General features: G+C 42.4%; 2 protein-coding genes across 3 annotated transcripts; both read left to right on the plus strand.

The window, feature by feature from the left end:
* The first annotated feature begins 639 nt into the window (after window positions 1–639).
* Window positions 640–2,598, plus strand: LOC134400418 (interferon alpha-21-like). The gene is given in 3 exon segments (XM_063128750.1): window positions 640–688; window positions 1,336–1,415; window positions 2,128–2,598. Coding segments are annotated over 3 exon segments (600 nt in total).
* Window positions 2,599–9,113: 6,515 nt separating this feature from the next.
* Window positions 9,114–27,188, plus strand: HACD4 (3-hydroxyacyl-CoA dehydratase 4). Of its 2 annotated transcripts, none has more exons than XM_063129220.1 (7): window positions 9,114–9,174; window positions 11,976–12,079; window positions 14,115–14,242; window positions 20,625–20,737; window positions 22,920–23,026; window positions 24,915–25,046; window positions 26,526–27,188. In XM_063129220.1, exons 2-7 carry the CDS (start codon window positions 11,983–11,985, stop codon window positions 26,606–26,608), a joined length of 660 nt encoding a protein of 219 aa, XP_062985290.1. In that variant the 5' UTR covers window positions 9,114–9,174; window positions 11,976–11,982; the 3' UTR covers window positions 26,609–27,188. The 2 variants fall into 2 exon arrangements, with proteins under 2 accessions (XP_062985290.1, XP_062985289.1); XM_063129219.1 differs by lacking the exon at window positions 9,114–9,174 and adding an exon at window positions 11,525–11,612.
* Window positions 27,189–27,564: the final 376 nt, after the last annotated feature.

Here is a 27,564-nt window from a genome sequence, read left to right on the forward strand (position 1 = left end):
CAGACGCTGACTGCAGCCAGGAAATCAAAAGACGTTTAGTTCTTGGGAGGAGAGCAATAACAAATCTTGATAAAATAGTTAAGAGCAGAGATACCACACTGACAACAAAGGTCCGCATAGTTAAAGCAATGGTATTCCCCGTAGTAACCTATGGCTGTGAGAGCTGGACCATAAGGAAAGCTGAGCGAAAGAAGATAGATGCTTTTGAAAGGAGGAAAATTCTGAGAGTGCCTTGGACTGCAAGAAGATCAAACCAGTCCATACTCCAGGAAATAAAGCCAGACTGCTCACTTGAGGGAATGGTATTAAAGGCAAAACTGAAGTACTTTGGCCACATAATGAGAAGACAGGATACCCTGGAGAAGAGGCTAATGCTAGGGAAAGTGGAAGGCAAAAGGAAGAGGGGCTGACCAAGGGCAAGATGGATGGATGATATTCTGGAGGTGACAGACTTGACCTTGGGGGAGCTAGGGGTGGCAACGGCCGACAGAAAGCTCTGGCATGGGCTGGTCCATGAAGTCACGAAGAGTCGGAAACGACTGAACGAATTAACAACAACAAACCCCCACCTTAGCTCCTTCTGTGCTTTCCTAGTATGGTGATGCAATTTGATCTGTCACTTCTTTCCTCTCCATTTCAATGGCTTGGTTATTTCCTATTGCTATGCTCATCTGAGCATCCTTCAGTGGTTTTGAAGGGGGAAACCCCTCCTAAAGAGGGGACATTTGGGCGGGGAGGTCAGACTTTCAGGAGGAGTGTGTGCAGGAGGAGTGTGTGCAGGAGTGTGTGCTGGGGGATTAAAAATACTTTTAAATAGCCAAGCTGTGTACTCAACAGCCACCAAGCTGATGCGGGCTTTGACATGGAGTTGCTAATGTCCCTGGGAAGGATGCTACACAATGACTTAGCAATGTTTCCAGGGACATTGTACATCCGGGATGCAGAACCTCAAGGTTGGCAGTCAATCCAGCTCACCAGGAGTCCCCACCCAGACTTCTGGGGTTGCCCAGATGGCCATGCTCCCTTCCCCTGGCTCCAAGCCCTGACACCAGTTGTAGGTCGTTTGGTGTTTTCCACCTTTTTGCACAGTTTTTCCCATTCTTAAAAGGTTGAAATGCCTCTCCTAAAGCTTCATTACCAGTATTAAAAGCTTTAAGCTAAAATGTGTTAGTGAATTCTTAGTATTTTGGCCCCATCCCTTTGCCTTTAAGCCTCACCCCCATGTTACCATTGTCTCCACTGACCACTGCTATGCAGCCTCCAAGAGGTTCTCCAAAATGGAATTTGGCCCTCAGGCTAATAGAGGTTCAACACCCCTGTTGTACGGGAATAAAGATGGCATAATGGATGGTATCAAAGCAAAAAAGAAAAAGGCGTTGTCCTTAACAAAATATACAATTATCCAAATATACCGGGTTAAGGAAAAAGACAGTTTTAACAAAGTTTTAACACATACAAAGAATTCAACAACTGTATCAAACTTTTAAAGTGCAATAGCAACTGCCAAATACATCTGATAGCATCAACGTTATACAGAAATACCAAAAACAAAGAATTAAAAAGCAGGTCAGGTATTTCTGTATAACATTGATGCTATCAGATGTATACAGCAGTTGCTATTGCACTTTAAAAGTTTGACACAGTGGTTGAATTCTTTGTATGTGTTAAAACTTTGTTAAAACTGTCTTTTTCCTTAACCCGGTGTAATTGGATAATGGATGGTATCTACATGTCTTGCCCCATAGGGCAAATAGCTGCAGTTGGAGGGTGTAATTTCAGCAAAGAAAACAAAGACGACAGGGGGAGCATCTAAATCCTCTTCCCTCATACCGGAAGTTACCCAAAAAATGCCCCAAAGTTAAACAGAACTTTCTGCTGATAAACAGAAAATGAAATGAGATGCTGAAAGTGGATTAATTTTATGCCTATATGACATCAGAGACATGGCTCTAAAAGACAGTGTTCTAGAGGAGAGCTTGAAGAAGATCTTCTCTCCAGTCTCACCATCCAAACTCCAAAAGGAGACCCACCATGGCTGCTATGACTCTGCAGCAAATTGGCCTGATGCTCCTGCTTGCGCCTGGAATCATAACTCTGGACTGTAATGAAATTGTGCATTCTCAAAAGACTGAGAACGGGGAGACCATAAAACTTCTGAAAGCCATAGGAGGTGGACAACAGCTTCCTTCCGAGTGCTTCTATGAAATGCCAGACTTTGGCTTCCCCTCAGAAGAAATCCTCAGGTCCAGCAAAGAGGATGCAAGACGAACAATAGGGTTTATCCTTGAACAGCTCCAAGACATATTTCAGCACAACTTCACCCAAGCAAAATGGAATGTGATGGTTGTAGACCTTTTCCAAAAGGCCTTGGACCAACAAATTATACAGTGGAAGAGGTGCTCTGTGGCAGAGTCTGGAGAGGAGGTAACATTCAAAGACCCCCAGCTAAGACTCAGACTGAAGAGATACTTCATCAAAATCCACACGTTCCTGAAAAACAAAGCATACAGCTTTTGTGCCTGGGAGGCTGTGCGGAGGGACATTTTGAACAGTGATTTCATTGTTCTTGATCAACTTACAAAAAGTCTTCAAAGGTGAGGTAAGTGAAATGATGCAACTCAAGAGGTAATTGCAAAGACAAGCAGGGCCTTTTTATCATGGGCTGTAGGTCAACTTTATTTGTTTATTTTTGTCCCAGTAACGATCTTGCTTTTAAAGAATTGTTTTCTCAGCAAAAGAATTATTAATCAGAATTGTTGGTTGTCCAATAATGCGAATTTACCTTATTTCACACTTTCAAACTACGTTCCTTGTTGCCAACACCCCATAATCAGCTATTCCCTTAGTTACAATGGTGAATTACTTATTGATAGACCTAGCTTCCTGTTTGTCAACTCATTATTTATGATACAAGCATCACAACATCTTGCGACACTACACTTCATAATGGAATTACGCCATTCATAGCTAAGGTATTGTGATTGCCACTAACACAGATGGATTTTTCAAAGAACGAAAGAAAGGAAGGAAGGAAGGAAGGAAGGGCCTGTTCAGATGATACACTAAGTCATGGTTTGGACGCTAAACCTTTTGCAGAAAATGGTTAGTAAGCATGTTTAAACTGTGGTGATGTAGCCACCATGGTTTGGAATGGTTCCCACGACGTGCTAAGTCATAGTACCCATAACACGCTAAGCCATAATGATTAGCTCAAAATGCTTAACTGCCGTGGCTTAGTGTATTGTCTGAACAGGGTCAATAACTACAACAATAGTTTATCACGTTGGCTTTGTTTGGCTACTCCTATGGATATACGTAGGTAGAATTGCTCCGTCCTCTACTGCTGCCTCCTACAAAGGACAAAGACCAGCATTTTTATGTCTTGTGACAAAGCAAAGCCCCAACCCTTGAACACCTTAGCAATCTTTTTTCCATCAGAGAGAAGCCAGAAACACATAGTTAGTCTTGAGCTATGAAAAATCACATGATTTTATTAAGATGCATTAAGAGAGCTTCGGCTATTGGGCGGTATAAAAATGTAATAAATAAATAAATAAATAAATAAATAAATAAATAAATAAATAAGATGCATTTTTATTGTGGGTTTTGTAAATGGCTTAGAGAATTTTTTTAGATATGTAAGTGTCATATAAATTGCAAATAACAATAGTAGTAGTAGTAGTAACTACAAATACCAGTATTCCTGGCCATTGGGCAATGCTGACTGGGGCTGATGGAAGTTGGTCCAAAACTTCTGGAGGGCACCAGGTTAAGGAAGGCTGAGTTAGGTGAGCCACTGTCTCTCTCCCCACTCAAGATGCATTCCCATACATTCAGAATAAAGGTAACAAGACATGGGTGTTAGCCGCTCTGCTCCTAACAGAGAGTGTCAGCCCATCCTACTTCACAAGGAAGGGGGAAACATGTGTCTCTTTATCACAATGCCCCACCGATAGGACATAAGGACATATGGGCATAACTCTGCCATTTAAAGAAAAGGAGCTATTATTATGCACCATTATTGCACAGTACAGAATTTTGTTGTAACTTTCCTAATATCATTAGCAATATGAGATTTTAGTTTTAAAATCCATTACAGAGAAAAACTGTTACACCACAGAGATGACAAATATTTTAAAAAGTTCTTCCTTTGCATTCCAGCAAACCACCTGAGCCATGACCAACAGTACTCCATATTGTCTGCTGAGATCTCTCATCTTGACCATTGCTTCTTCCAGCAAAAACTTATCCAGGAAAAACTTGAGCTTGAAATGTGCACTTTTTAACCAATCAGTGAAGTACCTGACATATCCTCCATGCATTCCACAACAGTTTTTGAAAATTCAAATGCCGGCATATTGGAAAGAAGATTCACCATTGACTGAATGCTACACCTCCACAAGACCCAGAAAATAACAGTACAGAAAGCTACGGAAACACAGGTTTTGGTAAGAGCAGCTCCATCATAGCTTGAGAGCCAAATCTACAGTGCTTCGAGGTGGAAAGAAAAATCTCACACAAACTCCCTGACCCTGAGCAGATGCATGTCAGAGGTGGACTTCACAAGGACTCCAGGACAATCATTTGGCTGGGACAGTGAAGAAAAAGCTTACCCTAGATGTCAGATGTCCAGCAGACAGGCACTGGGCTACATGCCATCAAAAGACCTATTTTTAAAGAGAATAGCCAACCAGATGTGTTCACATTTCAGTCAACTGATTCCAAGAAGAAGCCACAGCTGGTTCTGGTACAACAACAATGGCAATAATGAAGTATTATGACTTGATTTCAGTTATCTCTGGACAATGGCTACTTGAAATGTAACTGTTACTTTCTTAGACTGTTGCGTTTTTTTAAAAAAAATCACTAACCATTTTTAAATAATATTTATATATCAGTAGAAGTATTTATTTTAATATATATATATGTTACCCCCTTGAATTGCTTTGCTATCAACTTTTTCTAGATGGATAAATAAATGTACATGAATCCCAGTTTGCTACTTTCCTCATTGAACTCCACACTGATCATCCCAAATTGGAGCTACTCTCAATTCACAGGGCCTTGCTAGACCTACCTCAGAATCGGTGTGGGAGGAGCAGCCAGCCCACGCTAGAAGTAGCATGGGCTGTCGCTCCTTTCCACACGTCAGACACGACGGGGAAAGGAAAGCCCCGTCGCGTCCTCCATTTTTTAAAAAAAGTTAAAGGGGCCATGTGCGCAGGAGCGTACCAACGAAAAGGTAAGTCATTTTTTTTAAAAAAAAATAAAGGGTTCCCCGCTCCCCCCTGCCCCCAATTTCCACCCCACAATGTCTGATGCCCCCGCTCGCCCCCACTCACCTGCTTGCTTGCCCCCCCGCTTGCTCGCCCACTCGCCCCCTTGCTCGCCCACTCACCTGTCCACTCGCTCGCTCGCTTCCCCACATGCCCGTTCACCATGTCCGATGCCCCCTCCACCACCACCCCGACCGCGATCTCCCCACCCTAGCTCTGCTCTTCCCCCCCATCTCTCCTGCCGGGTCCGCTCTTCCCCCCCTGGCCCCCATCTCTCCCCCCCCCCGTGTTTCCCTCACCCTTGCCCGATGGACACAGCTTCTCCCGGCTACTCGTGAGTAAGACGCGCAGCCGGGAAAAGCCATGGAACCAGCTAGATTTTCCTCAGCCCTGGGCTCAGCCTGGGGCTGTGGTAAAACTGGGCCACAAGTGGATCCGGTTATCCCGGGTCAAGGGAGGGTCATCTGCACGCACAGGGGTGAGCCCGGGTTTCAACCCTCGTCTAGCAATGGCCTGTGTCTCCTCCCACAACAAATTATCATGTTGATCAATAGATTCCCTCCATTGCAGCTGAAATCCCAATCTGTCTGCAATGTTGGAATAATGTCCCATTTTATGTTATGTAGCTGTCGATATGCCTCATCCTAAACTATTATTGTCTGCTGCTAAAGGAAAATTGAGGGCTGTTCCTTAATTAGACCTAAAATGATGTTTTTCCAGGAAAATATCTGATTATGTTTGGAGTTTGAACTTGAATTTTAAAGTTAACACAGAGGTGGACAACTTGCAGCCTTCCAGATGTTTAGCCTACAACTCCTATCACCCCTCACCATTGGCTATGCTGGCTAGGTCTGATGGGAGTTGTAGGCCAAAACATCTGGAGTCACCCACTCCTGTGCTAATGAGTCTTAATTACCCATTCAATACCAAGCCACCCCAAAACACTTTGCATTACAACAGGGATAGAACAACACAGAGTTGCTGGGGAAATGGCAGCATAAATTCACGTTTCCTAACACTCAATAGTCTGCATCCAGCACAGAAGTAGGCAGACAGAAATGCACTGTTTTCAATGGGCTCAATTTAATGCATATGCTAAAACAGCTGTTGGATGAGGATGCTGGGATGATGTTGTCCAAAGCATCTGGATGGTACCAGGCTGTGGACGGCTGTGGCTGAACAAAAAGTCTAGGAGCAAGATGACACTGTGATTTTTTGCCAGCATCTATCTTCTTTCTTTTGAGGGGCGGGGTGGGGTGGGGATGCAGCTATCTTTGGCACCATGTATACTCATAACCACATGGGGAAAGCATCTCATGAACTGGTGCTATGGAGATTTACTTTGCAATGATCCCTGCAGTTGCAGCAGTAATTGAGACTGTTGTGAAAATCAGGGACATTAGTGCCCATGCCTGTATCCCAAATCTCACATGGAAAGGACTCCAAGGGGAAATCCTGGCTAAACATACTGCTTTAATCTTGTCTGCCCATGTGCAAACATTACACCTATAAGCTCAACATGTTGCTTTGAAAATGAATGAGAGAGAAAGGAAGAGAGAGAGAGAGAGAAAGAGAAGAGAGAGAGAGAGAGAGAGAGAGAGAGAGAGAGAGAGAGAGAGAGAGAGATGATTTTCCCTTGTAGATCCTTGCAAAACAGCTGTTGAAGGCCATGGGATGGATATATTATATATTATATTATATTATATTATATTATATTCATTCCAATTCTTGTAAACTCATTTTCTGATGATAAAACAATTTCTTTTCAACTGATTTTAGGTATCACTTGTTAATTGTAACTTTCTCTTTTATCGTCTTAAAAATTATATTCCCACAGTAGACACTAGAGGGCAAACTGAGAACACAGGTACAACTCGTGCAATGCCACTGATAGGGATGTACAATAATTTAAATTTGAGATGTATGATCACCCCTTTCAGTCCTTTAAAATGGACACATGAAGAAGAGGTAGTCATATACGGTAGCCCCACCCCAAACATTCCCATGAAGAGAGCTCGGGATCTTTGCACGTTCAACACAACACATGGGCCAGATCTACACCAAGCAGGATATCACACTTTGAAAAAGGTTTGAAAATGGTATATGGAGTGTGTCCTGGCAATAGTTGTCAATATTTATTTATTTATTTATTACATTTATATACCGCCCCATAGCCGAAGCTCTCTGGGCAGTTTACAAAAGTTAAAAACAATGAACATTAAAAACAGAGGGGAATTAAAAAGACCAAAAGTATAAAAGCAACAATATCCATTTAAAACAACTACTCTCGGGTCAGTTAAAAACTCAGCATATGCTGTTAAATGCTGTTAAATGCCTGAGAGAAGAGAAAAGTCTTGACCTGGCGCCGAAAAGACAACAATGTTGGCGCCAGGCGAGCCTCGTCGGGGAGATCATTCCAAAATTGGGGGGCCACCACTGAGAAGGCCCTCTCCTTTGTTGCCATCTTCCGAGCTTCCCTCAGAGTAAGCACTTGGAGGAGGACCTTAGATGATGAGCGCATTGTACGGGTAGGTTCATGTTGGGACAATACTGTTATAAACTGCTTTAAAGCCAGAGTCTGAGGAGGGGTGAGGGTTCTAATCATGTTCATCCCAAAGCATTAAGAAGCCCTCCATGCAATTAGGTGAGGTTATTGGGCACGGGGCTTATTCATGCATCCCCATGACCCTCTTCATGTGTTCATTTTGAATTCCTGGCAAGGGCTTGCACAAAAACTGAATGGCGCTATATTTTGCCCTGCGTAGGCTAAAGTACTCTTGCACTGGTTTTGAGAGTCATGCGGGTGAGTCACAACTAACAACTGTGCATGTTTTCTAAACTGAATATCTGTGAAGGGCCTGAACACTTTGTCAATAACCAGGGACTTGATTTAGGGGCAAACAATCACATGGGGTAATAGGCTTGTGGGAGCATTCGGCTTGGGCTTAGTGCCAGCTTCAGATTTTGGGGGGGTCCTTTGGGCAAGACACCCTCAATGGGCCTCTTCCGTCAGTGAGTCGACCTTCTCAGCGTCATTGTCACCACCAGCTGCTATTGCTCCTCATTCCCTTTCATTGCTACCACTTGCTTGCTTGGCAGGAAGCGAGAAGGTAGGCCGTGGCATCTTTTTCACCACCATTGTTTGGGCCAGAGCAAGAAGCAGCTGAACAAGGAGATTGCAATGGTGAAGAAGAAGAGGAGACAGTCCGGAGGGATCCTGTCAAGGGGACCCTGCTGGGGTGTGGGTCCCGAGCAGGTGCCCCATTGATGCCAGCCTTTCATGGGGTTGGGGAGCACCATATGAAGGTTATTTATACAACAGCTGGGACAAATAATAAAAACAGATCGTCTTCCCTTATAAAATTGGCAACACTGACTCGTGTGGCCAGTGTTGCATTAATATTTGTGTATAGAAATTGTGTGTGTGGAAATTACGAACTGGGCTCCAAATGAAAGTAGTTTTTTTTTTAAAGGCATTCATAACCTAAACAAGTGGAAAGGAAACACCTACAGTCAGCCTTGAATGTAACCCACCCTGTCTATTCTGTGGAATTTTACAATTCCATTGACCAGTGCTCAGAAAAGGGCTCTTGATAATTCCATCATTATCAACCCCGTCTTGGCACATCTGCAGTTCGAAACAGAACGAATGGTGCTGCTACATTGGGACAAACCTAAGGAGCTCAGTTCTCTGTTCTTTCAAAAAGCAGCACAGGGTTTTTGCAACGCTGGTCTGACGTGGTGGAGAGGAGGGGAAGGAAAAGGAAGGGAAGGGAAGGAGGAGGGGAAATCTCTCTGTTCTCGGCCCAGCTGTTGCAGCTGTAAGGAAGAGGAACCCACACACTCAGCAAAGACCTCAGCTCCCTTCAGCAGCAGCAGCAGGAACCTCTGAGACAAGGTAAGGGCAGGCAAGTAGGCCCGTGGAAATGCTGGGAGTAGGCTGCCATGAATCTCTTCAGCCTCCTCTTGCTGTGGCAGGGAAGATCCAGGCTGCCCAATGTATCAGAGCAAGGTTTTCATCTCAACTAGCCTGTCTCACACAGAATGGAAAGATCCTCTTTTCAGGTTTTAGGGAGCAATTGCCTTATCTATACTTTCACCTGAGATAAAGAAAACTCACACAAGTGGCTAATCTCAGAGGATCTGGGTGGCAAACATACTTTTATTCATTTTAATTTAGTATTACATTTTTATCCCACCTTTTTTTTCCTCTTGCAAGGAGCCCAAGGCAGTTCACATGGTCCTCCTCCTCTTCATTTTATCCTCACAATAACCCTGTGAGTTAGTTCAGGTTGAGAGTCAGTGACTGGCCCAAAATGAGCTTCATGGCTGAGTGGAGACTAGAACCCAGTTCTCCTAAGTCCCAGTTCACCCTCTAACAATTACACTCCACTGGCTCTGAACTCTGCACTTCTGGTGGCATTGAGATTCTACTTGCCTCTCCTATTTGTGGGCAGCCCCTTCCTCCAATGAGATCAGGACAGACTAGTTGGAATGATTCCTTTTTCACACTCACCATGGGAAATAGGTTAGGCTGAAAGGGAGTGATCTGGTGAAGGCACCATTTGAAGTGGGCTCTCCCCAGAGCTGGCCCTGGTATGCAGCTGGGTGAAGTGACCTGCTTCAGGCAGCACTCATGGTGGGGGGTCGATGAAGGCAAGACTTGGCCCTAGTGGTGGGATGTTGCCATTTTCCCACTTCAGGTAGCAAAATGTATTGGACCAGCCCTGGTTTTCCCCCAGACCAGGTCTTGCTCTCCATCTGTTATACCAGCTTAATCCACATGGAGGGAGAACGATTTTTGGCTGAATATAAAAGAGCTTCCCAGGCTCAGAAATGAGTGAGGCCATTTGAAAATGCTATCACAGGGGTGGGCAATGTGTAGCCCCCCAGATGTTGCTGGACTCCTATCAGCCTTAGCCAGCATAGCCAATACAAGGGATTATAGGAGTTGTGATCCAACATCTGGAGGACTGCAAATTGCCCACTCCTGTGCTATAGCTAAGGATGGGTGAGATATTTATTTGGTTTGCATTTCAATGCAAACTTATCAAATTTGCAGTTCCTGAATGTGAACAACACAGTTATACATCAAATATGTGATGCAGTTCCCACAAAGCATACAAAAACTGCATACATTTGAAAAAAGCTGTGACTGAAAAAGCCATACATTTGAAACAGTTTGCACAGACACATGTAATGTATGTAATGTGTCTTTTTCTTTACACAATGTATTTTCTGTTCTGTTTTGTTGATATTCACAATAAAAAGGAAATACACACACACAAGTATATATTGGGGTAAATGTGCAGAAAATCCTTTATTCAATGGTAAAATTACTTGCAAAAATGCATACATTTGTAAGTATGCATACAAAAATGCACAGATGTGTACAAAAATGCCCACCCAACCCCCCAAAATTCACAATCTGATATGGAATGGGGCAAAATGAACTTAACAATGAGGAGAAAAGAACCTGAATGGGCAGATTTGACAGATTCTCCCATCCGTAGCTAAAGTGAACAGGCCTGCGGTTAGCTCACTTTGTAGAACCCATGCCAAGCAAGTCCCCTTGCTTAAAAAGGAGCCTCCGGCAACAACGATTTGACCATATTTATAAGGTTGCTATAAAGTTATAATGAACTTTAAAAAACAAACGGTCTTAAAATGTTCCATTTCATTTTAAATACATTCAAGAGCACTTCTTTGAACTTTGCTGTGAATCTTGGCAATGCCACGCCATCTCTTTGCCCACCTATTGAAAATCAGAATGTGCGTGTGCATCTGGGGCATTATTTCTGTTTTCCAGGCTTATAGTGACTGAATAGGTAGCTTTCTATGTTCAATTTTAGGAGTATTTATTTTGGGGACTGCCCCACCACCACCACCGAGAAAGACATACACACTGAAAGGCAGAGATCACAGCTATTTTTACAAGGACATTTCCACATAGCACATCAACAAAAACAAAGAAGGCAACTCGAAGTTGCATCACCAGCTCTATAAAGAGAAGCTGATTGGTGAAATGACCATAGTTCTACTCCAGCCTTCAGCAAACCAGGCACCCTCCAGATATGTCAGACTGAAACTCCCATTACCTCCAGCCAATATGGCCTTTGGCCATACTGGCTGGGGACTATGGAACTTGCAGTCTGGCAGGGCACCACATTGGGGAAGGATCAACTATCCCATTTCATATGTGTCTCTCTTTATGATGTGAAGCAGGCTGTGGGATCCTTCTGCAGATATGGTGCTCTGGATCACGACCATCATGTGAAACAAGGGTTGAACATAGACTGTCGGGTACCGTCAGTACTTATACTACCCTTTTAAAAGGTACTGCTCCAATAGAATCTCTGTGCTTTTTATATGTGACTTTAATAATGTAGTCAGTTATTGTCCCTAACAGCAAGACATTTTTTTGTGCTGGTCTATAAAATGCCCTAGATGGTCCCTTGCCAGGCCTGTAGCCAGCCCAAAAATTCTGGGGGAAGGGGCACCAAAAAGTAGGGGGCAGTTCATCTGGTTTGCAGGCCTTTTAAAGAGAAAACTGTAAAGTTTGTAAAAGAAAACGGGGGGCAAAGAAAATTTAGGGGGAACCAGTCGCCCACCCAGCCCACACCTGACTAAAGGTCTGTCCCTTGCTAGCATTGTGCTGGTCAGAGTCACTTTTTGAATTCATAATTCTTGCCTTTACAGCTTTGCAATGAACACCTACATCTTCAGCTATTATTTAATCCAATTCTGTGGACATTCCTGGATATTTACCAACATGATCATCAGGTTCTTGTCTTTTGGGGAAGGTAGGCCCATCTCTTGTTCTTTTTAGTCATAGCTTTTTCAAGCAAGCCACATGATACATTTTAGCAATACATTAAGGGCTTCCTTATGATGGTGTATATTTGATAAATTTAATAGTGACATTTCCAGGGAAATCTCATTTCCATTTCACACATACACACCTTTACTGAGAAGTGCAACCCAATGTTTATGATGTGAATTTGTTTCGATCTGCCCATGGTGCTTAAGCTAGAAAGCCAGGCTGTGTTCAGAAGACATCTTAAACCATGGCTTTAACCATGGTGAATAACGCTTTTTACTTTATTTACCATAGTAAAAACCATGGTTTAAGGTGTCTTCTGAACACAGCCTGGCTTTATGTCTAAACCACCATGGTTAAAGCCATGGTTTAAGGTGTCTTCTGAATGGGCCCTAAATGGTAGTCCTAAAGTTGCTGTGATAGTTCCTAAGGCATAGTTACTCAAGACCAGCCCTCCACACTGTCAGAATCCTCCCTGCAGTCATGTGTGTGAAGGTGCATCACTTCATTGAGAAAAGCTATTGGATGTAAGGCAAGGAGACAGGAACCATGTGTAGCCTGACCCTCCTGCACAACGACATGGGGGAATTTAACAGCGTGAAGCTGCCTAATATAAGTTGGGAATCCAGCACAGTCATCATATGGTGTGATCTGATGTACAGCCAAAATAAATAAATAAGGAGGAGCAAAATTGTGCAAAATATCCAAATGGTATATCCCTTAGTAAGCAGAGGTAAGCACCCCAGCACTTTCAGGATATTTTGGATTCTAACTGCAATTCATCCCCATCCAGTGTGACCAATGGCCAGGGATTGTGGGACTTGTAGTCCAAACATCTGCAGGCCACTGGTTTGCCTACTCCAGAGTTTGATAGATATTCAGTTAAATATATTAGAGTGACCATATGAAAAGGAGGACAGGGCTCCTGTATCTTTAACAGTTGCATAGAAAAGGGAATTTCAGCCGCTGTCATTTGTATATATGGAGAACCTGGTGAAATTTCCTCTTCATCACAACAGTTAAAGCTGCAGGTGCCCTGCCTTCTTTTGAATCTGGTCACTCTAGTATAGCTCTTGCACTTTAACTGTTGTGATGAAGAAGGAATTTTACCAGGTTCTCCATATATACAAATGACACCTGCTGAAATTCCCTTTTCTATGCAACTGTTAAAGATACAGGAGCCCTGTTCTCCTTTTCATATGGTCACCCTATATAATATATACACAGGGCAACGCTGATTCCAGACTGGCCCTGTGTAAATTTTCTGCACAACTTGCAAATTAAAACTTCCATGTACTTCAACAGGCAGGCACAACTGTTGCCATCTAAACACAGCACATCTGTTTCCCTTCAGAAAAGTTTTGCGCAATGTTCTTTCTTGCTAGCGGCAATCATTCTCTGTAGCAGCACCGGCCATCTGGAAAACCCACCCTCATCCGGTTCGGGAGGAGAAAAATTTAACATCCTTGAAATGCCTCCAGAAAATGTATCTTTTCAGATAGGCTGTCCCTAGAATATACCTTATTTTGGTTTTATATGGTATTTTTAAAAACTTTTTAAGCTTTACATTTTGCCTTGTTGTATGTTATGGTTTTAATTGTAAACTGCCCAGAGAGCTTCAACTACTGGGCAGTATAAAAAATAAATAAATTGCACACAGGGTCAACGCAGAATTTTGTTGTCTTCGATCAAAATTTGCCGCAGAAAATCCTTAAAGAATTAACACACAGGAGTGGTTTTGACTTCCTGTTCAGTTAAACGTAGGGTGGCCATATGAAAAGGAGGACAGGGCTCATGCAGCTTTAACTGTTGTGAAGAGGGGATTTCACCAGGTGCTACATGCATACAAAAGACACCTGCTGAAATTCCCTTTTCTATACTTTTAAATATACAGGAGCCATGTCCTCCTTTCCATATGGTCACCCTAGTTAACGGTCAGTGGGAGTAGAAAAGCTTGTGTATGAAGAGTGTTGGATAGAATTTTAAGTCACCGTTTTCTTCGTTTCCTCTGGCTGAAGATTCTGTTGCTGATACTTTCTATTCGATTGGACTTGTGATGCGTATTTGCCAGTTGGTGTCTATACTGGAGCTCTTTCATCTTTGGCTTGGCATTGAGGAGGGCCAATTTCTTCCAAGGATTTTACAGGTATGGCATAATGGCTTGGGAGAAATCATTTGGGTTGGATTCGGACACTACACACACACGGCAAAAGCATAGGTGCGAGTAAGTCACATCCTAATGTAGTAGTAACCTTGACATTTGGGTTTTGTTCAGTTTTGAGTGTTTGTTTCAATCCCACAACAAATTCTCACAGACAAAGTGAACATCCCCAACTTTGCAAAGTCAGAATTCATGCATCCTGGGATGATATACACCTAAATGTGTGAAAACCTGAGATACATATCATACATTAAAGTTATCTCTGTGGTGCATGCAGCTCACCATGTGATGGAAGAAGAGTGCATCCATAGAATCATAGAATAGTAGAGTTCAAAGTGGCCTACAAGGCCATCGAGTCCAACCCCCTGCTCATTGTGGAATGCCTCTAGTGTGAGAGAGGCCACGACCTCCCTAGATAATCCAAAAGCAATCTGAATCTGTACTCACCCTATAAGGCAGGAATGGGCAACTTGAGGTCCTCTAGATGGCTTAAGCCTTCAGCTCCCATCAGCCCTAGCTATCATAGCCAATGGTGAAGGATGATGGGAGCTGTGGCCCTTCAGATGGTTTGGTCTACAAATTGCCCAGCCCTGCTGTAAGAAAAGGGATACACATTGGAGCACCTGAGCAGCACAGAGGTAGACTGTAGGGTCAGTGCAAGATTTTGCTCAAAGAATGGTGGGTTTTGGAAAGTCATGAAGTTTGAGTGTGTAAAGAAACTTGGAAGGGGAAGAGAGCTTGACTCAGTTGAGTGGGGAGAGAGAAGAGTAAAAGATCATTAAGAAAAAATGAGAACTGTCAGCTTGAAAAGGAAGAGTGGAGGAAGTGATTGAAATGGGGTTAAGTGGATTTTACATTCATTCAACAGAATAAGAATGTGGGTGGTATAGTTCATGTTTCATTGGAACATGCTGCAGAAGTGATATGATCAACATTCCATAAGACTGAAACAGTTCTGACCTTTTGGAATCATTTTAGAATATGCCTTGCTTCTCCAACATGACAGATTATATTCCTCCAAAGAGTTTTGAAGGATTCTGGATTACAGTCCCCCTACACCTTAGCCATAATTTGAGTATGCATTGGAAATATAAAGAAATGTCTGCTTTCAGTACAGCAAAAATAAAATACTGTATATCTTCATCCAGAAACAAGTTACACTGCCTTTAATGGGTCTTACTTCCAAGTAAGCATAGAAAAATAATAATAAGACTGACAGTGCAATTTCATATGTGTCTACTCAGAAGTAAGAAGACAGTGAGCCTTACTCCCCAATACATGGGTTCAGTAGGGTTTACTCCCAAATACATATGTAGAGGATTGAAGCTTAGACTGCAATCCTATGCCAATTTACCTGGAAGTCAGCCACATTGAACTTAATAGGACTTTTGACATGGATAGAGTTGCTCTGTTATTTATTATTTATTTATTTATTGCATTTCTATACCGCCCAATAGCCAAAGCTCTCTGGGTGGTTTACAAAATTTAGGCAATTCAAGTATAAAACAACCGTATAAAACTATAATATAAAATACAATATAAAAGCACAACCAAGATAAAAACAGCAGCAATGCAAAAATACAAATTTAAAACACAAATTTAAAACAGCAAGTTCAAATTAATTTATAGACTGTTAAAATACTGGGAGAATAAAAAGATCTTCACCTGGCGTCTAAAAGAATATAATGTAGGTGCCACGCGAACCTCCTTAGGGAGCGCATTCCACAGCCAGGGTGCCACAGCAGAAAAGGCCCTCCTCCTGGTAGCTACATGCCTCAATTCCTGAGGATAATCTTAGCGTCCAGGCAGGTACATGTGGGAGGAGGCGTTCCTTCAGATAGCCTGACCCCAAGCTGTTTAGGGCTTTAAATGTTAATACCAGCACTTTGAATCGGACCTGGACCGGCAGCCAATGAAGCTGGAAAAGGACTGGCGTGATGTGGTCTTGTCGGCCAGTCCCTGTTAGTAAACGTGCTGCCCTGTTTTGTACCAGCTGAAGCTTCCGGACCGTTTTCAAAGGCAGCCCCACGTATAACGCATTGCAGTAATCCAAACGAGAGGTTATCAGAGCATGGATAACTGTAGCTAGGCTATCTCTGTCCAGATAAGGTATTTCACTGTTTTGGTACCATTGATTTCAATACAGTAGCAGAGAGCCTGTCAAAACCATTAGAGAGAATGAAACATTTAGAAGGAGAAAATCTGGTCCACTCTTTATGTTTCCCATGGAAATAAATGGACCATAAACATTCTTAGCTATGGATGGATTGTGCCCTGTTGTGTTGTTTAAAGACAAGTCAACAAAATACAAAGTGTGGGAGGTTATAGAAAGAAGCAATGGGGATGAAATGTGTTTCTCTTCTCCTATTTTAAGCTGGGTTTATCAGGGCTGGCCTTACCATTAGACAAAGTGAGGCGGCAGACGCTGGGAGGTGGCTGGAAGGAACATGTTGGAGGAGAGGACTGTGTGCTGTGTGGCCTATCCTGTGTCCTCTAAGTTAGTCTGCTGTCTTCATGGGTGGTGGAGGACACTAACCTATCATCAGTACTGAAGAAAGTTTCAACTGATAGTTCCAGTCGGCTTTTGTACTTGGAGTGGGAAGGAGCACTATCTTGTTCTGAGCCAACCCTGGGTTTTATATAGAACAAATCTGCTTTGGCTGAGTTTGAGAAAGGGCTATAGCTCAGTGTGATAGAGCACATGCTGGGCATGCAGAAGGTTCCAGGTTCAATCCTGGGCTTCTCCAGGTGGGCAAGGAAAGAACTCCAGCCTTAAACCCTGGGGAGCCAAGGGGTGTGTGTGTGTGTGTGTGTGTGTGTGTGTGTGTGTTATAATGATTTCTCTCCTCCATTTTAAAAATGTAGTCTGCATGAATGTGTCTGGAATTCATTTTCATCTTGGGACAGAGTTGGTTGGATTCTTTCCTGTTTAGAGCAGAACACAATGCATCTGTGATTGCCTAAACAAGTTGCAATTTGGAAATAGATTATTAAACAGGTCTGTATTAAACAGATTTAACTTCCGCTGTTTCATTGACTGCCTTTAAACCACAAAACAGTGTCACAGAAACCTGAACTGCCGCCTAGAGATTGGGTGGCCATGTGGGAGAGAGGAGAAGGAGGGAACTCCACTTTGACCTTCAAGAACTACAGCATGAATGAAAAAGGAAACCTTTTTTGTTTATGATTTGTAAAATGACTGCACAGGCTTCCACTTTCTGCTTTCTAGTTACAGAAGAGAGGGCACGGGCTTTCAGACTTTAAATTTAGTTTTAACCAAACAGATTAGCAAGAACTTGCATAGTGAAATGAAAACAAAATGTAAATGCAAGGGAGTGGAGGGAAACATTATAGGTCACATTCTTTCATAGCTTTAGTTAACCAAACAAAAACAAAAACCCAAAGCCAACACTCCTACCTTCTCTGTTCTGTTCAATGAGGGTTTGCTCTCCTTGAGACTTTTTTCAGCCTGTAATTTTTTTACATGACCAAAACTGAAATCAGAATTTGAAATGAGGAAAAGAGCTCCTGACTAATGAGGACTCCCTTACCCTGATTCTTTCGTCATGCTGGCACAACACAGCAAGGATGCCAAGTATGTTTCTCGAATACCTATGGGAAGGCCAACCCTCTAATACTGATGATTAAGATGGTTTTGCATCCTTCTGTTTGAAGACATCTTCTCTTTGAGGGGCTATGCAGTTCAAATCCAGGGGGCTGTCTACACAAGTTAAAAGCCCCGCGGTGGCGCTGCGTTGGTTATACGATGCAACTATCACCTTGCAGCCACTGTAGGGCTTTTCAGCAAAGCTGCGCAATAGAAAAGTTAGGGATTTACCCTGACTTTTCCTGCCGAAGTGAGATCAGTATAGCTTTTTCACCGCGTGTCTTCGCTCCAGCACCATGCTAGGGCCTTTCCCAGGCAGCAGGCGGCCTCCCATTGGTCACTGGAAATTGGGTGAGGAGGAGGGGGCGGGCACAGTGAACCTAATGACCACAGGAGAGACACTGCCTCTTGAGACAGGATTATCCAACGGCACCCTACAGAAGCAAAACGGGCTTTTTTCAGAAAGCGGAGTAAACCAGTGCCGTCAAGGCAGCCCCCAGTTTACAGATCAAGAACCAAAACAAGTGCCTATCAACACTTAGCACCTGGACAGCAGACTGAACCTTCATGCAGGTCAGCTGATCACAGTCTTCCCTTCTAGAGTGAGGTGTACTGGATTTCTATTGGAATGATAATAATTTCTGAGCAATATCAATAACTCGGAGTGAGGACAATGATGGTGTGTGGCTTGTGATGAGACCAGAAGCTCAGAGATTCTCCACCCTTCAGCTACATCTGCACCAAGTTACAATGCTTTTAGGCCCCAGCTCACATCAACACTTTGTAATAAACTACTTTTTCCTCACAACTGTGAGGTAGGTCGGACTGGGGGAGTGTGAATTTGTTGAGAACACTCGACAAATTTCATATCTCTGTGAGAACAGGTCTCCAAATATATGTTTCCATCAAATTACTCTGTTTAACTCAATTGCAGTAACTCCCAGTTTGAAGGCAACAATTTAATTATTGGGAAATCCCAATAATTAAAATAGAATACCACATCAGAAGTGGTTAGTAAACGGATCAGTTTTTTTTTTTTTGTCTGAACTTGAGTGAAAATTTCCTTTATATAGGAGGAGTTTAGCTTTGTTTCTATCTAACAAAGTCATCTGGTGCAGGAAATCCTGCCTTCCAGCAAAATGCTGCATGCTAAACCGACACATCAGTTTCTCTTTTCATATCTAGCAGACATGTGGTTATGGCCATTGTGGTTTACTGAAATTACACTAGAGTACTGGAGGATCTGACATAGCAAAACTACTGTGTAGGCTTGCTGGCATATTAACTTCCCTTTTCATCTGAGGTGGGGGCGGGAATAGCAAAGCAAGAAAACTTACCCCAAAACATACTCTGGGTCATTTTGTCCTTTCTGCTTTCATTTCATGACATCAGAAATAATGCTTTGATCCTTTCCCCCATGAAATAAGCGTCTATGAGTTTTGTCAAGAAGATAGGAAAATATGAGGAAAATACATATTTTCAGTCTGCTGTGTTCTGAATATATAATGAATTTGATGATTTAACAGAAAGAGATCTCCTAGCTGGTTCAGATATCACAATAAAGCCTTGGTTTATCATTGTGTCTGAATTGGCCTAAACTATCCTTCCCTACTTAAGAGGTGAACATTCATCAAAGTTCACATTATGTAATTGCATCAATGCAATTAATGTGCTTCATTTTTAAGTTTAAATTATAGCTGCAGCCCCCTCCCCCAATCAGGAACATGACATGTAGAGAGGGGGTTTAACCCTTATCCTCCTGCAATGATTCCAATGAAAATCATACCATGGAAGCTGCTGGTAGCCCAAGGAGAGAAGCTGTCATTGACCCTGATTAATATCAGCTTTGAGGTGGAAGAAGGCAATTTTCATTGGGATTTCAGCAGGGCTGAGATGTTTGGACCCCCGCTACCACTGCTTCACACACCATAGTTCTGATCTTAACCCTCCACCCACCCACAACTACAATTTAAACTTTTAAAAGAGAGTACATTAACGGCATTCACACATTTCGAGTTTGGTCCCTAATTTTGTGGACTTATCTGGCAATAGCCACTGAGTAAAATAAGGTATGGTTTCCAAAGAAGATAGGAAAGGCATAGACCTGGCTCACACATAACACTAACCCATAATTTATTTAACCCATGGTTTGTTGCCCTACCCAGGATTTGCCTGGCAGACTATCAAACAGAACTTGGTTTGTTTTCTCAATCCCTGGGCAGTTCCTCCTCCTTCACCTGCTCTCTTCCTGTATCTTAAATACCTTTGTGGCACTGTAGTACTGACATGTAGAGTGGCTCATGTTTGTTTTTTTAAAATCTTTCTTGCCTGCTGCCTCCAGCCTAGCAAAACAACCAATGAACAACCCTCATTTAATGACATGTAATGATTTAAACAACCCAAGAGTTCACAGTATGGGTTCTCTTCCTGGATTGTTAGTGGTTAACAAATTATGGTTTGTTCGCATGGCTGGTTTCAAACAAAAGGAGAACCCAGAATCGAACAACTCATACCATCGGTTAGAATTATGTAACTCAATATCACATTATTCATCCTTAAAACACAACTTGCAGTTGGGAAAGATGCTTAATATATCGTCTCAGTTCTTTATGCCTCTTACTACTACCACTACAACACTGCTTCTGCTTTATGAAGTCACCTCATCAGAATTTAAACAATCTCTCCCATAGACACTTTTCTGACACACAGACCAAAGATAAGCCATTGATGTAAAAGAAACAAAACCACCTTTCTTTCCAGATCACAGAAAGAATTATCATCTTATTTGTTGTGATTGCCAGTCAAGAAGAAGTTCAAGGGAAATACGTTGTGTGCCTCTTATTTTTCCTTTGGAGCTTCATTGATGTGGTCAGGTAAGAATTTAGCACCTTTCTGTTTTGCCTTCCCCAACTACATTTTCAGCATGCCATTCAGTGTTCTCACTCAGTGTGTTTCCCTTGCAAAATCCAACATTGACATAGCAGGGAAAATAAGAATGTGCATTCCCTGAGTATTATAATTCCATACCCATTTATAACTTTGCTCTCTATAAAATACAAACTATTTACTTTCATTCAATATTAGAAGCAGAGGGCGATGTTACACAAAATCATATTGGATTAAACTGGTTGCTTCAGGCTCTGTTTTTCATCATCTGAGACAACAAGAGGGTACAGTACTGGCCAGTTGAGCAAAAAATGTGAGCAAACAGGTTTTTCAAGGTTCTTACAGTTTACCAGAATCAACCGAGACAAAGAAGAACAGCATGGACTCAGCCACCTAGTAAATCTAAACATCTGGACAGTTGTGAGAAAAGATTGTTCTTGCCTTCCAGAAGTAGCTCGCATTAGAGACATGTTGGTTTCCAAGTAGATTAGCGTAATCCTTTTAACTGGATGATCCAGCTAAGAACTTTCTTATTTGTATATTTACTATGGGGGAGGGAGCAAGATCATTGAGGAAGGTCCAGAAATTCTTCTGAGATGAGTTTTCTGGCTTTCTTGGATCTATTAATGTAAGGAACTTGCTGATTTGTTGTTTGGTTTGAAATATCCAAACAATACAGGCATACAAAATGAGCAACAGTATCTGTCATCTTTCTAAGCTCTCCTGCCAAGATGTGAGACAATAAAGAGGTCCACATGTAATCCACAAAGCTTTATTCAACAAATAAACATCTCTTCACAACTGATGGGAGTCTGAATGCTAGGAGCTATCCTTTAAGCTTAATTAGCCTAACAAAGCTAGGCAGTTGCCTTTCAACTAAAACTGGACAGATTCCCCAAAGTCTAACCGGCACTTTACCTCGGGGAGGGTCTTTTTGGAGAAGCCTCTGGAGAATGGCTACCCTAAGGGACCACCTCCCACCTCCTCTCGTCTCCACCTTCTTGACTCCGTGGCAGACACTGGGATCTGTCAGCTCCAAAGTCCCCTCCCCCTTCGACAGAGGCAGGAAGAGATGGTCTCCGAGCCTTCAGCATCCTGACCAATAAGCTCCTGGGAAGATCCATCCTTGACTCATGAAGTGTCTTGGAGAATCTCCTCCACTGCTTCCTGTTTTGGATGGTATACTTTTGGTCCTGTTCCTCCTCCTCCTCCTCCTCGATTCCGAAACCCCTTCCCCCACACTAGGGAAAACAATCCTGATCCTAACAGTATCTATAAAGACACAATACGCCCAGTGCTGGCACCTGGATTTTGTGAACCCTTGGGCAAGACACCTGCAGTGGGCCTCCTCCTGAAGTGAGTCTAGCTTCTTAGCACCATTGTCACCAGCTGCTTTTGCTCCTCCTCCTCTTTCTCATCATGGCCAGCATTTGTTTGCTTGATAGGCTGAGAGCCAATGAGGAAGTCATCTGTGGCATCTAGTGCTCCTCCTTCTCATATTCACCATTGTCTGGGCCGGAGCAAGAGCCAGGTTGAGAGACAGGGTGCATTGATGAAGAGGAGCGGCAAGACCAGGGGGCTCTTGTCAGTGCCCCCCTGCTGTGGGGTAGGTCCTTGGCAGGTGCCCAACCATACTTACCCTGGATGCCAGCCCTGAAAAGGCCATTTATTGGATTAGAACACAAAAGATATTATTTTTAAAAAAAATTAAAAATAAAGGCAAAATCCCACTCCAAGATGATCTTAAGGCCAGTGAGGTGTAGTGGCTAAAGTGTCGGACTGGGAGTCAGGAGATCTGGGTTCTAGTCCCCACTCAAGCATGGAAACTGACTTTGGGCTAGTCACAGACTCTCAGCCCAACCCACCTCACAGGGTTGTTGTTGTGAGGATAAAATGGAAAGGAGGAGGATTATGTATGCTGACTTGGGTTCCTTGGAGAAAAAAAGGCATGATATAAATGCAATAATACATACTTACATACAACTACCACAAATTAACAAAATATAGTTCTTTAGCTTAAAATCAAAGTCAGATTTCAGGGGGAAATCAGGGCATTTTCTTTGAGAATATGAAAAGAGAGATTAACACAAATACTAAATATTTAACCTATTTAACTTTTAAAAAGATCAACTTTTATCTCACCATCTTGCCATCAATGTTTTGCTCTAGGTACACTTACTGCATGTTAGCAGCGGCAGGAATATATTTTCAAGAACTGACATGGCTCCATTATTCCCTATGGATTCCTTTGTATCCTCTATCAGTTTTGGCTCAAGGTAAAAGGGGGAAGGAGGGCCCTCAAGGAAGATAGCATTTCCGAGGCTACAATCCTATATACAATTACCTGGGAGTGTGTATATATCTGTGGGAAATGCTTTCCATTTCCAAAACATGGGCTGGTGGAAATTGCAGAAATACCTGGCTTTATAGAGCTGAAACTGAAATTGAAGGAAAATTCAAACACCATCAAGCTCACATTCTGAATAAAGATTTTGTCCTGGGAATTTAAAAATGCTGACAGAATGAAAAATATCTAAATTCTTCAATATCTAAAATCGTCATTTTGAAACCATTTCGCCTACCCTGAAATGGGCTGTTTCCATTTGTGGACTTTCAAGAAATCAGTAAAATAAATCACCATTTCAAAAAAAAAAATCCAAGATGGTTTATTCAAAAGCAGATCCAAATGTTTAAGATGCTGTATTTGGAGGCAGGAGTGGGGGGTAGAGGAATCACAGGCAGTATCCCGTTGTGCCTGTGCGCCAGCAGGACCAACCTCTACCACAAGGGGAATTAGCAGCTCTAAAAGCAACCCAAAATGAGCAGAAATGCTCGTTTCTGGATTGGGACAAGTCACCAGAGCTCACGGACCTGTCCTGGTCCAGGAAGGAACAATTCTGCTGGTTTCTGGGGTTACTTTTAGAACCACTAACTCCCACTAACTCCCAAGAAGCCAGTCCCACTGGTGCAACGCAATCAGCAGAAGTGCAATTCAATACTTCCCAGAGATTAACAATGCAACCTTATGCATGCTATTCAGAAGTAAGTTCTGTTGAGTTCAATGGGACATACTTTCACGAAAATGTGCTGACGAATTAGCACCCTGAAACAGTGAAACACAGTTGTAAGGGGCAGTCCATGTAACTGATTTCCCCCTAATTACTGGGTCAATTTCACAAATTTTTGGTTAAGTTGAGATTCGTCAACTTAACAGTCTTCCAGAATTTAAGAAAGCCATAAAGACTGATCTCTTCTGGCAGGCCTACCCAGTTGAATTTTAAGATGCCTTTTTAATAATGTGTTGCTTTTAATAATGTATTAGTTTTAAATGTTTTAATTAGTTATATGTATTTATGGTGTTTGCATTTGTGTTGTACCCCGCCTCAATCCAGAGGGAGAGGCAGGTAACTAATAAATTATTACTATAATTATTATTATATCACTGTTTTTCACCAGCTCTAAACTCTTCACATAGCATATATCTGCCGTGCATATAATCATCCTGAATTCAAACACACTGTGCTCTGGAGACCATGTGTTAAGGAAATTGAAAGTTGTTTTGTACACATGAAAATCCTTTGTCTAACTGTTGTCTCTGGTCAAATAGGTTATTGAAACAATACAAAATTTCTTTGGCAGAGAGCCAACAGGTAGATCAGCGTACACAAAGCAAACAGTGATCAATCTTTCAAATTGCCGTTAACAGCTATAGGGTTAGTTTCTAGCCAAGGATGAAGAGAGACTCGCGTTCTTGAGCCTGCAATGTATTATGCATTTCATGTACTAAATATATATTTTTCAATTATGGCACCACACTCTACCCAAAGTGACACAGTATCTGCATTACTAAACTGACTTCACTGTTTACTGTTGAAAATTTAAGTATTTGATACAGTTCTAACCACTACACTTGTATTCTTCTTGTGTCTGTCTGCAGACACAAGAGAATACAAGTGTGGTGGTTAGAACTGTGTCAAAGACTTAAATTGTTTCACCAGAAAATGGAGCCTTGTCTTTGTTAATTATAGATGTGCTTATGTTGCATTTGGTACTATAGTGTGGATTTTCACCATAAAGGAAGGCCTAAAACAATTAATTTGGGTCTTTGGGAATATTTCACTTACAAGCTGCTAATTCAGATTTCTTTTTCATTTTCTTCCACAGCATTTGCCATATATCAGTCATTGCCCCATTTTGAAACCTATGGCACTTACTCCATCCAACTGCCCTTTCCATCTGATATATCTGTCTACTTTCCTTACATTCTAAAAATGTACATGGCAATACTGTTTGGAGGTAAGCATTTAATTTCTTGGCAGATACAGCAGAGAGAAGATTCTGAGACAAGCATGCCCACTTTCTCACTAGGACAGAGATGGAGAACCTTCAGCTTGCAGGCTGTATCTGATATGGCCTGCTGGCTTCTCCTCCAGGTCCTGCCTTCTCTCCCCAGGACATGTAAAGCTCTTATCTCCAATTAGCAGCTGATTGGAGATAAGAAGTTTTTCCTGCTTCTCCCTTTCCATGGTGCAGCTACTTTAAATTTTAAAAAGCCTCCATTGTGTCAAGAGGTTTTTTTAAAAGCTTAATTACAACACAGGGGGTGGGCATTGGGGGGGGGCAATGTTGGGAAGGGAAGGAGTAACCCTTCCCTCTTCAACCCACCTTGAAAAATCTCCCCCTGCTTATATCAGGCTTGAAAAAAAGCCTCCATTGTACCATGCCCCAAAATTCAGCAACATCTGCATAATGGTCTTCTTTAAATTAGTGATTTATAGCACACTAGTGACTGGCCACTCACGGAAGTTAGCGGGCATGTCTTCCGCTCCTTCCCTCCATCATTGTTTAAAAACAACACCTTGGAAACTCCAAGTCTTCTCAAATATCCCAATTCTTCCTGCTGTGTGCAGTCAAAGTTGCACTGAAAAACACCCATTAGATGGCACTGTCCCATTGAACTAGATGAGCTGGGAGGTTTTAAATTACTGGCCATGTGGCCGCTGCTCTCTCCTCACGTAATTCACCCTTCTTCCAAAGGGTGAGAAATGAGGTTAGTAATACCAAAAGAAAATTAGTGACTAGGGAACCTTACAATGCAATCCTATATCAGCCTTCCTCAACCTGGGGCGCTCCAGATGTGTTGGACTGCATCTCCCAGAATGCCCCAGCCAGCTGGCTGGGGCATTCTGGGAGTTGTAGTCCAACACATCTGGAGCACCCCAGGTTGAGGAAGGCTGCTATACATGCTTACTCAGAAGTAAGCCCAAGTTCAATTCAGCTTAATTCCAAGTAAAAGAGTATGAAATTGCATACTTAGGATGCAATCCTATCGAACCCACCATGGGAACTTGCAAGCCTCCACACTCAGAGGTTTATGAATATCCAATGTAGAGCAGGAGGTGCCTTGTGTCTTTCACTATGCATTTAAGCTAGATGGGTGTTTTCGCCCCTTTAGCAGAGGCTTCAGGGAGGGGGAGGGAAGGAGGCTGGTGCGGCCATAGGATTTGTCATTTGATTGCTGCCCTTGTCTCTTCCCTTCCCCACTCCCTGTATCGGCACTTTGTTTTCTGAACATGGAGAGGTAGCTGGCACTATTCTCTCCACACCACCTGTGAGGGGGAGGTGGCGACTATGGTTTCCTGGCTCCAAGCTCAGAGCCAGGGAACCAAAATATCCTGTGTCCCCCAGATGTTGTCTAAAGGATGATGCCACTGTGTGCTTTATGATGGTTTTCTGCTTTCTTGCATTTAAGACATGTTGGTTTTTTTAATTTAGGAACATACTTCATTGTCCAACACCTCTACATGGAACGGAAAGCTCATCTAGGAAGACGCAACATCAAAGAAAAAAGAAGCTAGTTCATATTTCTCTGGAGGAAAATTGGTTTGAGATGTCCCACTAGTAAACACACATCATGAAATCTAATCAACGTACCAAGTGACAGTAATTTCGATGTCTCCAGCTTGAGGAAGCATGCTGTGCCCTTCCTTGGCAGAGAGGTCCCTTCACACTAACTGTGTGAATAAGTATGCACACACAGCACATAGAGGGACGTGGTGCAGAACTGCAATTTTTTAAGGCACACTTTTTTTTTTAGCCTTTGGTTGTGGCAGACTTTAGAAAACATGGATGCAACTATCTTGATCCAATTAATTCCTTACAGGCATAGACTCTTGCAATGACTCCCCCGTTATATTTCAACTGGAATGCGCAAGTGGCTCCCTCTATTGAAGCCAAAGGAGAAGTTCATGTTGTGCAGGAGGTTAAGTGTGTTCATCGGGAGTTCCTAGTCTATTACATACACCACACCTGAGAAGTGTTTGAAGTCACTTATGAAGTGCTTGCTGTTAATAGTACTGCCACAAAACAAACTACTTAAACTTGTCTTACTGCTCCAGAATATATATTTTTGGCAATAAATGCAGCTGAAAAGCTAAATACAGCCCAGAAGCTCATTGCAAGATGTACAAATATTACAAGAAAAGCCAACAGTTCATTAGACAGAGCTAAATTTAAACACAAAACGAGTAGACATAGTACATGATTCGCCCATGATTCCTTATTGTGTTAATCAAGACATCTGCCTACTTTCCACCTTTACCAGTTAAGAAGATCCATAAATATGAGTGCCATACGACCCAGAGAGCAAAGAACTTCAAGGAATATTGTAATGTAGGAACTTACTTGGTTATAACTAAGCCTTTGATTGTATTTATCAGCGCAACTACCATTCTTGAGAGCCCAACTGTCTGTGTTGTAGCATGACCGTTGGGGCCTCACTTGTTTCTATGTTCCCACATACAAAACATTAGGG

The sequence above is a fragment of the Elgaria multicarinata genome, chromosome 6, assembly GCF_023053635.1.
Source record: "Elgaria multicarinata webbii isolate HBS135686 ecotype San Diego chromosome 6, rElgMul1.1.pri, whole genome shotgun sequence".
Classification (NCBI taxonomy): Eukaryota; Metazoa; Chordata; class Lepidosauria; order Squamata; family Anguidae; genus Elgaria; species Elgaria multicarinata.